The following is a 14,839-nucleotide window of genomic DNA, read 5'->3' as shown; positions in this document are numbered from 1 at the left end:
TTTAGCTCTTACTGAAGTGGAACTAGGTTTTGTTCCTGTTCAGAATGGCAATCTTTTCTGGTCGCCATATAAAAATTCCTTATACGTATCTTCGGCAGCAACTAAGCTACACTGATAAATTAGGAAATTGATGGAGCATAAGATTCACAATATCCTGTGAAGTGGCACGCCAAAAGATTCATAAAACTGTAACAAAATATTTTTTTTGTTTTTTTAACGTTTATTCATTTTTGAGAGACAGAGACAGAGCATGAGCGGGGAAGGGGCAGAGAGAGAGGGACACATAGAATCCAAAGCAGGCTCCAGGCTCCAAGCTGTCAGCACAGACCCCAACGTGGGGCTCAAACTCACAAACCATGAGATCATGACCTCAGCTGAAGTCGGATGCTCGACCGACGGAGCCACCCAGGCGCCCCACAAAATATTTTTAAATAAACTGTTTGGCTTGTATAATTGAAATCTTTAAAAAATTATATGTGTCGCTGTTCTATATGAAAGAAAAAATTGAGGTACTCTTCAGGGCTTCTCAAAGGTACTTTGGTATTTGCCACATGGTCTATATTCTATTCTTTTTTTTCTTCCTTTTTTTAAGTTTTTATTTATTTACTGTGAGAGAGAGAGAGAGAGTCCCATCCAGGCTCCGCACTATCAGCTCGGAGCCCAATGCAGGGCTCGAACTCACAAACTGTGAGGTCATAACCTGAGCCAAAATCTAAAGTTGGATGCTGACCCCACGGAGCCACCCGGGCGCCCCAGCCTGTATTGTAATTCAGAAGTCTGAAATTTACCCTCCAGAATCACCTGATGCTGTAATAAAAATTCATATGGAAAGTGTTATTTGTTTCGACACATTTGGAGGAAAAGACTATTGTTTTGTTAAATAGATCCGAATATCTTATGAAATAGAATGCAAAATCACATATTTTTCTCAAATATAAAACCTGGATTGAAATAAATGTTAAGTGTCAGAGGTCACCCTAGGCCACTTTCCCTCTCTTCTATGCCAGGGGGGAAAAAAAAACCCAAGTGTGAAATTTCCACACAAATCTCACAGCGTTAGCTGATAACGATTCTACGACGGAAATGTTCAAGAAGCACAGAGTGCCTTCTCCACAAGTGTTCTTTGCACTAAGTAACTTTAAGCCATTTTGGACAGGACATGGTGAAAGGTCCTGTTTTTTTCAGAGCTGTGGGTTGCATGAAGAAAACTCCCATGTACCATCCAAAAATTGGACAACCCCTGTCCCCCCCCACCCCCGTCTCCTTTTGCGTGTTATTTGGGACATACTTAACAGACTCTGATGCACATTCGTGCTACTGAGTAAATAAAACGTGAGAGCAGGAGGGTTTCCCACAGAAAACTTGCTAGGCTGGCAAATGCTATTGAAGTAAATAACTGTATAAATACCATAAAAATGTGGAGCTTTGGAAGGTCACTGAGCCTTGGCCACTTAATTTCAGCCACAACAGCAAGCAGCTGCTTGGTGGACAGTTTTGTTATGAGGTGTTGGTGATTTAACAAGTTGGCCAAAAGTAGCTGGAATGTGGAATGAAAGATTTCATCTCTGTTGGGTTTTACTGTTGTGCACTGAACTTTTTTGGGTTTTTTTTTTTGTTGTTTTTTGGCAGAATGACCAAAGTCCCTGCCTTTGGCATCCAGGAACCCAATGCAGTCATCATTTTTCTATAGTATTTTATACACCCTTTTTTTGATCCTTTGTGTATGATTCTATAAAACTTTACCAAAAAAAAAAGCTATTAGGATCTACTTGTCTACTTTTTCAGAGTCTCTACAAAATACTGTCCTGGAATTAAAAAAAAAAATTTAGGGGCGCCTGGGTGGCTCAGTCAGTTGGGCGTCCGACTTCGGCTCAGGTCATGATCTCACGGTTCGTGGGTTCAAGCCCCGCGTCGGGCTCTGTGCTGACAGCTCAGAGTCTGGAGCCTGCTTCGGATTCTGTGTCTCCCTCTCTCTCTGCCCCTCCCCTGTTCATGCTCTGTCTCTCTCTGTCTCAAAAATAAATAAAAAACATTAAAAAAAATTAAAAAAAAATTTTAGATATCCTGGAGAATGTCATTTTATCCTTAGACTATGTGAAAATCTTATATAACGATAAAAAAAAAAAAAAGACTAGATTATAAGAATGTGGTTGGGACACCGAGCTTGATAGACTGGAAATGGCAGCCTGGGATTGCAGGGAGCATGCATAGTGAGCTGGAGCACGAACACCCACGGGGCTGAGTGGTTTGGGACAATCACCGACGTTTCTAGTAGCTGTTCTCTCTTTAAGCTCTAACACGCCACAACGGGCATCTTGGTGTCCTAGACGTTTCTTCAATGGGTATATTTTTCAAAATCTGTCATTTATTTGGGGGATGAGCAAACATGCAGAACTCTCTAAACAAAGGAAACGAAAGGGTGACAGCAAGCTTACCTTTGTTGGGAACCAGAACGTTACTAATTTCACTCCTCTTTCTTCCCCCCCCCCCCTTGTCGTCTCTTGGATAGCTACCTGGTAACTTGGCCAAGAAAATAGAAGTCACTGACATTCAACAACCATCTATTAAGTGTTTGCAACTTGCAGAACATTGAGTTAAACACAGAGGTTTCAACAGTGGATGGAGGAGATGTTCTCTGATCTCATGGGGCTCCTGGTTGATCAGAGAAGGCGGAAAATTAGACAAGTAATCAAAATAGCATGTAGTCAGGGCTCTGACATAATCCCACAGTTGCCTTGCGAATTCTAGATTCTAAATAAGGCCTGTTTCTACATGTCGTTGAGCATGTGTGATCCAGATGGATTATGGGACCGTCTATTCCTTTGTGTAATTTTTCAGTTTTCCTCTAAATGGTCACCAAAAGTGACTGCTCTGACTACACACAGCTTTAATTTCCCTGGGGGTCCAGTCTGTGCATGAGAAAGCAGTTAAAATGAACTCATGTACAGTTGGGGGCAGGGGAGGGAGACCAAGTGCTAGTATAATTGTCACGGAAAAGTAGAAATGCAAAATCGCTCATTATCTGCGCTCCCGCTCTTCTCTCCCTTAGGACATCTACTTGGCCTCTCCCATGATGATTCCAAATTCTGTGAAGAGAACTTTGGTTCCACAGAAGATAAGCGCTTAATGTCTTCCATCCTAACCAGCATCGATGCGTCCAAACCCTGGTCCAAGTGCACTTCAGCCACCATCACAGAATTCCTGGATGATGGCCATGGTATGTGTCATTCAAGACAACACGGGCTCAGTCACAAAACTTAGGGGGGATTATTACCAGTGTTACTTTATAACGTCCTCATGAAACCCACCACGCCCTGTGAGACGGTGGTTGTTTAGGTAGGGTCAGAAAAGGACCAAAGGGACTGTCTGTTGTTGTATAATGCCAACGTCCTTGGTGGCATTATAGCTATGGTATTTTTGCTTTGGAATTGAAAAGTTCAAAAGAGAAACAGTGTGGGAGACCACACAGAATGCCTAGCCAGTGCCCTGAAAGCCTGGCTTCTATTCCGTCTTTCACCACTAGCTTCCTGTGAGAATATTGGCAGACATCTTGTTTCCCTGCTATTAATATGACTCTCAGAATTATTTGTTACATGCCTCTTACAAGGGTGTGGTTACAATGTAGGTGACCATTCTGTTGGATCCTCTTCACCGCAACAGAAAGACAGGAAAGGAAGCTCTTTAGATTTGCATTCACTGGAAGAATCTGGTTTTATCCTGACAGCAGATTCTCCTAGAAGTAGAATGAAAACTACAGAAAAGAACAAAATCAATCTGAATGGTGAGAAAATACTTTAAGAACTTCAAAGGAAAATCTTTGGTTTTATCCATTAGATACAGTTCAAGAGCATAGCACACTTTATTAAATTCTGTAAATCTAGGATTAGTCCTATAAATTGTATAAAAATACCAAGGAAGTCACAGTTTTTAGAAATAATAAATTCTGACCTTTAAGTAGTTTTTGAAACAAGCTGTTGCTAATTTCCTAACATCCTTTTTTATTTTCTTTATTTTTTTCATCTTTTATTATTTTAAAGTTCTAGACACACAGGATAGATGCATTAGAGTTGAGGTAGTTGACCTACAGAGACCGTGTGGTTCACAATTTTCTCAGGTTATAGCAATGGACATATTCTCATTCCTTTCTTTCCTCTTAAAATTTGTCTCTTTTTGAAACTGGTGGTTGAACTGAATATGACAGAAATTTTTGATCATAATAATTGTCCATAAAATTATCTCATGATGCATGGCTTAGAGTTAGCTGAAGAGGACCCGTGATAGTTGTTTTTCTTGGTTCCACAAAGCTAATGGCGTAACATTTCATAATATCTTAGTGAGTTGGCCATCTTGAACACTGGCTAAGTAACGTCAAAACAATTGATGAATCCTTCAAAGAAATTCTGCTACCAAGTTCTTTGGTATCATGGAGGCAAAATCTGTTCATTAACTCCATTTTGCTATGTTAGTGGTGAACCAGTAATGCTTTAGCTACTTTAAACTCTTTAAAATATCTTATTTCTGAAACCATCCAGGCCTAGCCTGGTTTAAAATTTCCCTCAATAGAAGCTGCTCTTTGCTCATTGGATGGACGTCCCAATATCTCAAAGATTTAGGAAAAAATACTAAGAATCCATGTGTCAGGCTTTTTCTTAAGACTAATAATAAGGGGTATTTTTCAGTGCAGCTCAGTTTACAATGCTGACTTAAAGATGATAAAGTCCTGCAATTGAATGTTAACCTAATTACCTGCCTGTGCACATTGAACAAGTCAGTATCTAATAAAGTCCCTCTTGGGTGGGGCGTTAGTCTCCGCTCTTAATATCACTTTTGCTGCTTTTTTCCCAGGTTTTCTGAAAATGAGATAGCATTAATATTTTATTTCAGAATACACATTACACATTCCAAAAGTTTGAGCTAAACTTTGAATCCCTAAATGAATGGATTTAGTTGCTAAGGCAGCAAATACTTATGGCTAAAACGGGACCATTTTTATTTTCCTGTGCAAGTATTAGGTCAGCTAATTACAATGCTGTGCAGAATTGTGTTCCTTATTGCTATAATTTTGGAATGAGTCGTTTATTTCATGTTTGTGGAATTCATGATCTTACTTTCTGTGCAGTAAATATGCTTTCAGTATTGTCTTCATTTTTATTTTTTTTTTTTATTAAAAAAAATTTTTTTTTCAACGTTTATTTATTTTTGGGATAGAGAGAGACAGAGCATGAACAGGGGAGGGGCAGAGAGAGAGGGAGACACAGAATCGGAAACAGGCTCCAGGCTCTGAGCCATCAGCCCAGAGCCTGACGCGGGGCTCGAACTCACGGACCGTGAGATCGTGACCTGAGCTGAAGTCGGACGCTTAACCGACTGCGCCACCCAGGCGCCCCAATTGTCTTCATTTTTATTTTTATTTTTTTTAATTTTTTTTCAACGTTTTTTATTTATTTTTGGGACAGAGAGAGACAGAGCATGAACGGGGGAGGGGCAGAGAGAGAGGGAGACACAGAATTGGAAACAGGCTCCAGGCTCTGAGCCATCAGCCCAGAGCCTGACGCGGGGCTCGAACTCAGGGACCGCGAGATCGTGACCTGGCTGAAGTCGGACGCTTAACCGACTGCACCACCCAGGCGCCCCATGTCTTCATTTTTAAACATCACTCCTGTGTTTAAGAGTCCACGCTCAGATTTTTAAAACTTTTGCAACAAATTTACATAGTTTACATGTGTCTCTATGTCCATTCCAGAGATCTTCATGGTAGATAGCAACCAAGAGCATATTTCAGTCGATGTGGATCTTATCACTTGCATTGATAAAATCTTATCTGAATTTCCCACTCACATGTTAAATACATTGATTAAATTACCAAAATTCTTGGAACAGCAAATTCTCATAGTCTACTTCCTAAATTTATTCATTTCTTGAAGCTTAGACTCTCTTACTTTTGAATATATTGGTCAGGCAGTCTTGTGTTATGACTAACACACACACACACACACACACACACAAAAGTACACACACACTGATTTTTATCAGGAGCCTGTAATGAATAAAGCCATTTCAGAATACGGAGAGCCAAAGAAAGTAGGGTACAATTGCAAAGCTCAATTACGCTCATTTCAAAACAGCACACACAGATACCGAAACAGTGATACCCTCTATGTACTGTGATTTAAGTGGGAATTCAAATAATTTAATAACTTTTACACTGCCACCAAAAAATCGAGTTAAGTCAGTTTATGTGAAAGTGCAGTGATAGTAAGCCCAGAGGTGCCTGGGTGGCCCCGGCTCCATCTGTTGGGCTTCCAACTTCGGCTTAGGGCATGATCTTGTGGTCTGTGAGTTCGAGCCCCCCGTCGGGCTCTGTGCTGACATCTCGGAGCCTGGAGCCTGCTTCAGATTCTGCGTCCCTCTCTCTCTCTGCCCCTCCCCCGCTCATGCTCTGTCTTTCTCTCTCTGTCAAAAATAAACAAACATAAAAGAACTAGTAAGCCTGATTTTGAGATGGTTGAGGCTCTGACATTTCAGCTTCAGAGCTTGGGAGAAAACCAGGGAGAGCATCAAAATCCTAGAGGAGAGACAAACAAACAAACACATCTTTCTTAAAAGGCTAGACTGATACCAAGAAACCATATTGTAAAATCCTTTTAAACTTTGCTTATAGGGAATGACTCAGACTTCCATGCAAAGCCCTTTCATTCATAGTTAATAGAAATGGTTCTACTATTTTTCTGCACTACTTTTCTAGGCCGCTGACAGTTTAAAGCAATAAAATGGTCATCATGGCAGGGGCCAGGGGGAACTTCTGGCAGGTAAACTGAGAGCAAGAAGGGATATCGTTTGACAATGAAGGAGAAACCAGAAGAGCTGTAAAATGTAGCCCTAAAACATTAAAAGCTCAGAGGTCTGGTACCTTTTGCCAAAAGGTCAAAAATGGTATCATATCACCATAATCCCCGAAGGTACCTCGATGTTTCCATGTGATACAATGATCGATGCTCAGAAAAAAATGATTTGCTCTGTAGGAAGATTAAATTGATTAAATTGTGACACTAATATAAAGGCAGCAAAGCCAAGGAGATACTCTCACAAAATTTATACAATTTTTAGATGGTGTCTAAAGAGTTCCTTGTCTGGAAAATCTATTCATGGATAAAGAGCTCATCCGTCTCCTTCCCACCGGTGCTAGAGAAATGAGGTCTTAAAGCTCAGTTAAATTCCCATGATTTGATTTGTTTTTAAAATTATTAGCCATAAGTAGCTGGACATTTGTAGCACTCTCCCACTGCCAAATTTAAATTCATTAATACTGAGTGTTTCCTGATTTCATTCCAACAAGAAGTATGTAACAATTAGGTTACGGTTGAAAACTCAACATGCACAGGCTAAAATAACTGGACTGCCGATTTGTGATTCAGAAAAGGAGAAGCCACGTCTCAGGGGCACTCCCCCCCAGCCTCGCCAAGATACTTGTAGACATTCTGCAGCGTTTATACAACTTAGCTCTATGCAAGCTGGCGAGGACTGTGATCCCCAAAAATCAAGGTAAGCACCGGCAGAGAAATTGTGCGGTGAAAGCAGGTTGCTGAATTTCTTTTCTCAAAGGCTAATAACCGTGAAGCCAAAAAGATAGCTGTGTCCACTCTATCCCGAAGTCCACGGTGCGAGGTGATGAGGAAGGCCACCCCCCAAACAGGTGCAGCTCAAGAGGACCCTTGACACAGGCTGCTAAGGAAAATCTAGAGACAACTTTGAAATATTAACATGGGACATACTTGAAGAGCTAAGTTTACAGCCATCTAGTAAACACAGAACTTTGGAGATAAAATGGTATTAGAGAACCAGTTCTCTGAATCCAGTGTAGACTATGACGCTAATAACAAGATCTTAACATTCAGTTTTTAAGGCAATACTCATAAAACTCCAGGCCCATCATGACAGTATCTTGATTTTCACAGCAAATGTATTCTTTAAAAAGAGTCTGCAAATAAGGACATACTTAAAGGACTGGTATTTTTAAACAGCTATGCTTCACCCTATAACAAGGAGACTTTTTCATCTAATTTCCTTGGCGTAACATTTGCTAAACAGGCACTTCAAGCTTGTGACGGTGTCACCAACAGATCCCTGGAATTGCCTTTGGTTAGCGACAATGGTCTGTGCGTTGTCAATGGCCTCAAGGTGTCTCTGTCACCTGGCCCGTAATACATCACTTCCTCTTCTACTGCTAGTCATTCAAATAAACACCTATAAACATTGGGGTCCAAGTGCCCCTGTGCATCAGCACTCCTGTATCCCTTGGGTAAATTCCTAGCAGTGCTATTGCTGGGTCATAGGGTAGATCTATTTTTAATTTTTTGAGGAACCTCCACACTGTTTTCCAGAGTGGCTGCACCAGTTTGCATTCCCACCAACAGTGTTGATGGGGGATGGGAGGGAGGGGAGGGTGGGTGATGGGCATTGAGGAGGGCACCTGTTGGGATGAGCACTGGGTGTTGTATGGAAACCAATTTGACAATAAATTTCATAATTAAAAAAAATATATGAAAGGCCAAGATAACTTCAAGATCATTTTATAGGTTTATGAAGAATAAACATACATTTTAAATATATATAAAAAAAAATAAACACCTAAAAGAACTATGAGTTGCCAGGGAGATATGCTTGCAAGTGAAAGGGGACAAGTTTCATTGGGAATATTCATTGATTTCTGATATACCATGGGTATTTGGACCGATGCTTAATTTCATGCCTGTGCTATTGGAAAGGAAGAGAAAACAGAGAAATTACCATCATGCTAGAAACAGAGAATAAAATATGAAAAGAATAGAGAACAACCAAATTTGATCTGATGATTTTCATTAATCATTGAAATGAAAGACAAACAGTGCTAGAAATCAGATAGAAAAAAGCCAGAGATTTTTCTACTCCATTTCCTGGAGGCCTGGCCTACCTGGCATCCCCCTTAACTTTCTCTGTGGCCATGGAGAGACCACCACCGTCTTTCCTTTAATAGCTCATCACGAATCTCTGCCTTTTACATTTTTTAATTTTTCACCTTTAAAGCATTTAATTGAACAGGGCTGGTAAAAACGAATATGCAATATGGACACATTTCTGTTGCCTTTCCTCTAGAAACTATCCATTCTTCTATGGAGAAAATGTGAACACAAAGGGGAAAAAAAAAAGGAAGCAGGGAGGAAAAGAAAAAAACAATTTGGCAATTTGTGGAAGAGAGCCCAGAAGAGCCCAGATAGGAATTCAGACTAGGATAAATTGAAAAATACGGGAAATAGATGGGAAGAAGTGGTCGCGAATAAAAGTCAAACACATTAAGAAAAGTCAACCGTAGATGGCTGCTTTTAGAGGTCAATGCAAATGATGCCGAAAGATTGACAGATATCCTCTTTCGCTCTTGCCCCAAATTATACACATTTTTAGAAAAATGGACAATGTATATCCAACCCACTGTGATTTAGGTTTTAAATATTGTATACCGTGTGATTCAAAATCAGGCCCTAGGCTGACTTCTTTTTTATTATTGTTCAAGCATTCCATTTGGTAGAGGTGTCCGTACCTATTTTATATTGCAAAAGGACATAATTAAGCATATAGATGAAACTGATAGACTGTATGTTTCAGGATACACAGAAACTAATGCAGCAATAAATCCTGATGAGAACACCGGAATAATAAATTAATGGCAATTCTGAAATAAATCATTTTATTTTAAGCAAGAAGTCATCCCCAGGTGACCTCTAAGGGAAAACCATAGAACTGAGGTACCATATTTTTTTTTAATTTTTTTTATGGTTTATTTATTTTTGAGACAGAGACAGAGTGTGAGTGGGGGAGGGGCAGAGAGAGAGCGAGACACAGACTCTGAAGCAGGCTCCCAGGCTCCGAGCGGTCAGCACAGAGCCCAACATGGGGCTCGAACTCACGAACCGCGAGATCATGACCTGAGCTGAAGTCGGACGCTTACCCGACTGAGCCACCCAGGTGCCCCTGAGACACCATATTTTTTTTTTTCAACGTTTATTTATTTTTGGGACAGAGAGAGACAGAGCATGAACGGGGGAGGGGCAGAGAGAGAGGGAGACACAGAATCGGAAACAGGCTCCAGGCTCTGAGCCATCAGCCCAGAGCCCGACGCGGGGCTCGAACTCACGGACCGCGAGATCGTGACCTGGCTGAAGTCGGACGCTTAACCGACTGCGCCACCCAGGCGCCCCTGAGACACCATATTTTTAATAACAAAGCAAATGTGTTATTCATTTTTAAAATTTACCCTTTGGGCGTGAAACCAATGTAACATCATGTGTCAACTTTACTCGACACAAAACAAAACAAAACAAAACTTAACACTTGGGTATTAAGCTTTTTAAAGAGACCCCACATCCCAAAGTCTCCTTGTTAGAAGTTGATTTCAAATTGAATTCTATGTTTCTTTTTGCTCACCATCTCCTAGCCAGGTGGAAAGACGTCAGTGACTACAAGCCCACAAAGAGGTGGTAAATTATTTTGGCTCAAGACAAACGAAGTTCACCCAGGCCACATGTATCCACACACATTAAAGGCTCCCCTGCCTAATCCTTAGTTAGGCAGTCTTACAGTTCTGTGCTTTTCAGTAAAATAAAAAAATTTCTTGAAACAGCACTTTTGAAGAATCGGAAAGTATTCTTGCTGTCTCAGACGTTTGTTGACAGTTCTTGTAACATCAGCCACCTGTCAAGCATTCCCTGGTTTATACAATGTTCTCTTCTCATGTAGCAATGAAGATAACGCTTTTCATAGAATTCTCAGTGCCTGGTCTTACTGTCTTCCAAACAAAGCTTGGTGAGGTTTGACTATCATTCTTTCCTATTGACTTGATGTTGATGTTTTTCTTTTAACTCGATGTTTTTCTCCCAGAGTTCTCTTTGGCTGGATGCTTATTTTTAATGCTTTTTCTGGCTTGCCTTCAGAAGCTTTACCTCTTCAAACATTCTGGCTCGGAAACTAAATAGGAACTCTGTTCTTTATTCATTTTCATATAATGCTTCCATCAGATTGACGAATTCTAAGGTATTCACTTTGAAGAAACTTGACCGTGGTTGTGAAAACATTTGCAGTATACTTAAAATGTGCTGAACTGTTCCTTTTCTCAGTGGAAAGTAGGATTGAAATGTGACTTTCTTTTGTTAAGTGAGAAGAATGACTTGAATGTGTCTAAAATTGTTAAATAATGTTGAGCATAGAGTCACCTGTCATTGTTTTGTAAATTTCCGGTCACCCTTTATATTTCTGTTAGTTGATTTTCTGCTTACAGTGTCCTAGTGAGAAGAGAAGCATTCCACAGAGCTTGAAAATTAGGGGAAGCTTAACTGAGCTTGGTCAAGAATACTCAGCCACTTCGTGTTTTGCCAGAATTAGACTTTAGACCAGGTGTTTCTACCATTAGGCAGGGTATCCACCATTTAAAAGATTCCTCCACGCGCCTGCCTGGTCAGCAATAAAAGCTAGAAATCTATCCACATGCTAAGCAGAGGCGAGAAGGAATATGATGAGGAAGGCAGACTCTGAGCATAAACCCCTCATAGCTACATGACCTTGGGTCAGTGGCCTGTGTTTTCATTTCTCAGTTTTCTTATCTGTAAAATAAAGAAAATATTAGAATCTGCCTCAAAGAGTTCTTGTGAGGATTAAGTAAGCGAGTACATTTAAAGACGTTAAGGGGGTTCTTGGGTGGCTCAGTTGGTTAAGCATCGGACTTCGGCTCAGGTCATGATCTCGTGGTCCATGGGTTCAAGCCCCGCGTCGGGCTCTGTGATGACAGCTCAGAGCCCGGAGCCTGCTTCGGATTCTGTGTCTCCCTCTTCTCTCTGCTCCTCCCCCGCTCGTGCTCTGTCTCTCTCTCTCTCTCAAAAATAAATAAACCTTTAAAAAGTTAAGAAAGAAGTGAGAATGGTGTAAATATTTGTTACGTTTAGTACTATTAATAATCAGCGAGCAAATCCTAAAATCATGTAAACAAAAACGTGCAGAAACCGATGGGTAATGGGCATGCTCCTGTAGGCCCAGAGACAATTCATGGTGCTAACTCACTGAGCAGGGATACTTACGGGAAGCTTTTGAGGGGCGTGTATCAGCTCATGAGTTCACATTGCCTGCATGTATGCCCACTTCTACGGATTCCCCAGCGTCATTCCTTGATGCTTCTCACAGTACTATGTAAGGAGAGTACCAACTTATTTGTGTGACACGCTTCAAGCACCCAACAGCTACTAGGTGCATCCAAGACTAGACCCACATGGGAGACAAAGAAGAAGAATTAAAAGAAGGGCTTTGTCCCAAAGTTTCAAAGATTAGGTCTTGTCTTTGCCCACTGCTCCTTTATTCTGCTGCTCTTGAGTGCTCTGTAGTTAAAATTCACATAAGTCTAGAAGAAACGCCTCATTTCTTTTATTTTCTTCATTTTTGGGGGAGACGTGAAGGCATAGATCTGGGTCGTTTTTGTGTTTTCCCCGTATCTAGTATGTTTGCTGGGACATCGCAGGTGCTGACCAAATGCTTGTTGATGCAGTGAATGAATGAGGTCTCCCCTTGTAATTATTTATGGAATTAATGGAGAGGGACGTGGATGGGCACATGAGGAAGACCTAGGCTGACAGTGGAGAAGGGTATAAACAGAGCGCATGGACAAATTCTGTTTCTCAGAGTTGTAAATGCTCATTTATTAGTATTGTTTTTGCTGCTGTTGTTGTGTCCATTGTCTTATTTCCTCCGGGTCCGTCCCGATTTCCTCTCACCCCTCAGCACAGTGACTGTTCTTACAGCTCATTATTACAAAATAATTTCACTTGATCATCCCACAGTCATCATCACAGATGCCCCAGAGCACGTACGTAGCCTGTGAAAATCCGGGAGGTAGTTAGTTGGTGAATGCAGAGAGGCGCCCACGTCCCTCTCCTGTGGAGCCCCTGTCCCCGGGCATCAGCCTGCAGACGTGTGGCCGGCTTATGCTCCCACACCAGCTGGAGCGCTGCGTTTTCAGACCCATGAGTTGGTAGGTAGAAGCCTAAACACAGAGCAGTGGTCAATCTCGGTTTTTCTTTCAGGTAACTGTTTGCTAGATGTACCACGCCAGCAGATATCGGGCCCTGAGGAGCTCCCCGGACAGACGTATGATGCCACCCAGCAGTGCAACCTGACATTCGGGCCTGAGTACTCGGTGTGCCCTGGCATGGACGTGTGCACTCGCCTGTGGTGTGCCGTGGTCCGCCAGGGCCAGATGGTGTGTCTGACCAAGAAGCTGCCAGCCGTGGAAGGGACGCCATGTGGGAAAGGGAGGATTTGCCTGCAGGGCAAGTGTGTGGACAAGACCAAGAAAAAATATTATTCAGTAAGTGATTTTGTCACGCCATGCCTCGGGACGCAGGATCTGAAGAACATTCCGGTGACATGTGTGGGTGCTATCACCAGAAGGCTTTATTTCCTAGTGAAGATATTTTTCCTTGAAAGGCTCAAGAGGTGCATTTGCTCAGTCTCCTCCGCTTTTCAAGGTCCCGAGGAGAGCGTTGACGTACACACGCACAGTGCTTGTCTTTCAAGACTGTCACACAACCACGCATTCTCAGATGCCCCGACCGCAGCCAGAGCTCTTCACCCATTCCTTCCGCAAAGGAGTTTATAGCGTTCTTCCCTGTGGCCCCTCTCATCTTCCTGCTGCAGTTGCCAGAGTCGTAGACCCCTAGGTCATCAGAACAGAGCTAATCATTCCCTGTGGTGCAGTTACACGTAGCGTGAGTGCATGAGGGTGTGGGTGCTCTTCGATATCCGTCATATTTCCCCTCGACAGAGAAGGACTCTAGTCTTATCAGGAACTAAGCCAAACTCACGTCAGATACGGTTATGCGTGTGACGGGATCTGCTTCAGATGGGATGCATGATGTCAACAAACGGATGCAGAACTTAGGTGCTAAAGAAGGAAAAACATAAATACGATCAGCCATGCCAGGCATCGTGCAAAGGCCTCAGCAGCGTATATCTTGTTAAAAATGCGGAATCATGGGGCGCCTGGGTGGCTCAGTCGGTTAAGCGTCCGACTTCGGCTCAGGTCATGATCTTGCAGTCCGTGAGTTCGAGCCCCATGTCGGGCTCTGTGCTGACAGCTAAGAGCCTGTTTCAGATTCTGTGTCTCCCTCTCTCTCCGACCCTCCCCCGTTCATGCTCTGTCTCTCTCTGTCTCAAAAATAAGTAAACATTAAAAAAATTTTAAAAAATGCACAATCAGAGCTGACAAAAAGTTAACTGTAGGGCCGTGGTTATTGACGGAAATGGGCAGTATCAGAAGGCCCAGAGGAACCAGGAGTAATCCTTGCAGTGTGTTCAATACTGACAGGGAAACATTCAGATCCTAGTGCCACTGGACGGCAAGGAGCAGAAAAGAGGAATTGCTTAGAATTGGAATTGCACTGTCATTCCAGAACGTCCAATATCTGTGACCATGCCCAACTCAGTGAAAATTTATACCTGGGATGCGGTTTCCATTATGTCATTGAATGCAGATGATTTCCAAGTGTACGTCTTGAATGTTTTTCTCCTTTCTGAGTTAGAAATATCTTCTATTTTCTCTTTCAGACATCAAGCCATGGCAACTGGGGATCCTGGGGGCCCTGGGGCCAGTGTTCTCGCTCGTGTGGGGGAGGAGTGCAGTTTGCCTATCGCCATTGCAATAACCCTGCACCCAGAAACAGTGGTCGCTACTGCACGGGGAAGAGGGCCATCTACCGTTCCTGCAGCGTCACGCCCTGCCCACCCAACGGTACGCTGCTCCCAAGTGTCAGCAACCCACCATGTG

General features: G+C 42.3%; 1 protein-coding gene and 1 long non-coding RNA gene across 2 annotated transcripts in view; one reads left to right on the top strand and one right to left on the bottom strand.

The window, feature by feature from the left end:
* Positions 1 to 14,839, top strand: part of ADAMTS5 (ADAM metallopeptidase with thrombospondin type 1 motif 5) — a 50,671-nt gene that overhangs the window by 21,898 nt on the left and 13,934 nt on the right. Inside the window, exons 3-5 of the mRNA XM_025913943.2 lie at positions 3,050 to 3,217; positions 13,098 to 13,381; positions 14,620 to 14,803. Of these exons, the coding sequence (XP_025769728.1) occupies positions 3,050 to 3,217; positions 13,098 to 13,381; positions 14,620 to 14,803 (636 nt within the window). The remainder of the gene's footprint in view (positions 1 to 3,049; positions 3,218 to 13,097; positions 13,382 to 14,619; positions 14,804 to 14,839) is intronic.
* LOC147577565 (uncharacterized) overlaps positions 2,485 to 14,839 on the bottom strand; it is a 47,074-nt gene continuing 34,719 nt past the window's right edge. The window contains exon 2 of the long non-coding RNA XR_015240406.1: positions 2,485 to 3,751. This is a non-coding gene — a long non-coding RNA (uncharacterized LOC147577565). The remainder of the gene's footprint in view (positions 3,752 to 14,839) is intronic.

The sequence above is a fragment of the Puma concolor genome, chromosome C2 (genome assembly GCF_028749965.1).
Source record: "Puma concolor isolate L17-30 chromosome C2, mPumCon1.1.hap2, whole genome shotgun sequence".
In the NCBI taxonomy this organism is placed as follows: Eukaryota; Metazoa; Chordata; class Mammalia; order Carnivora; family Felidae; genus Puma; species Puma concolor.
This window is presented reverse-complemented; position numbering and strand designations above follow the sequence as displayed.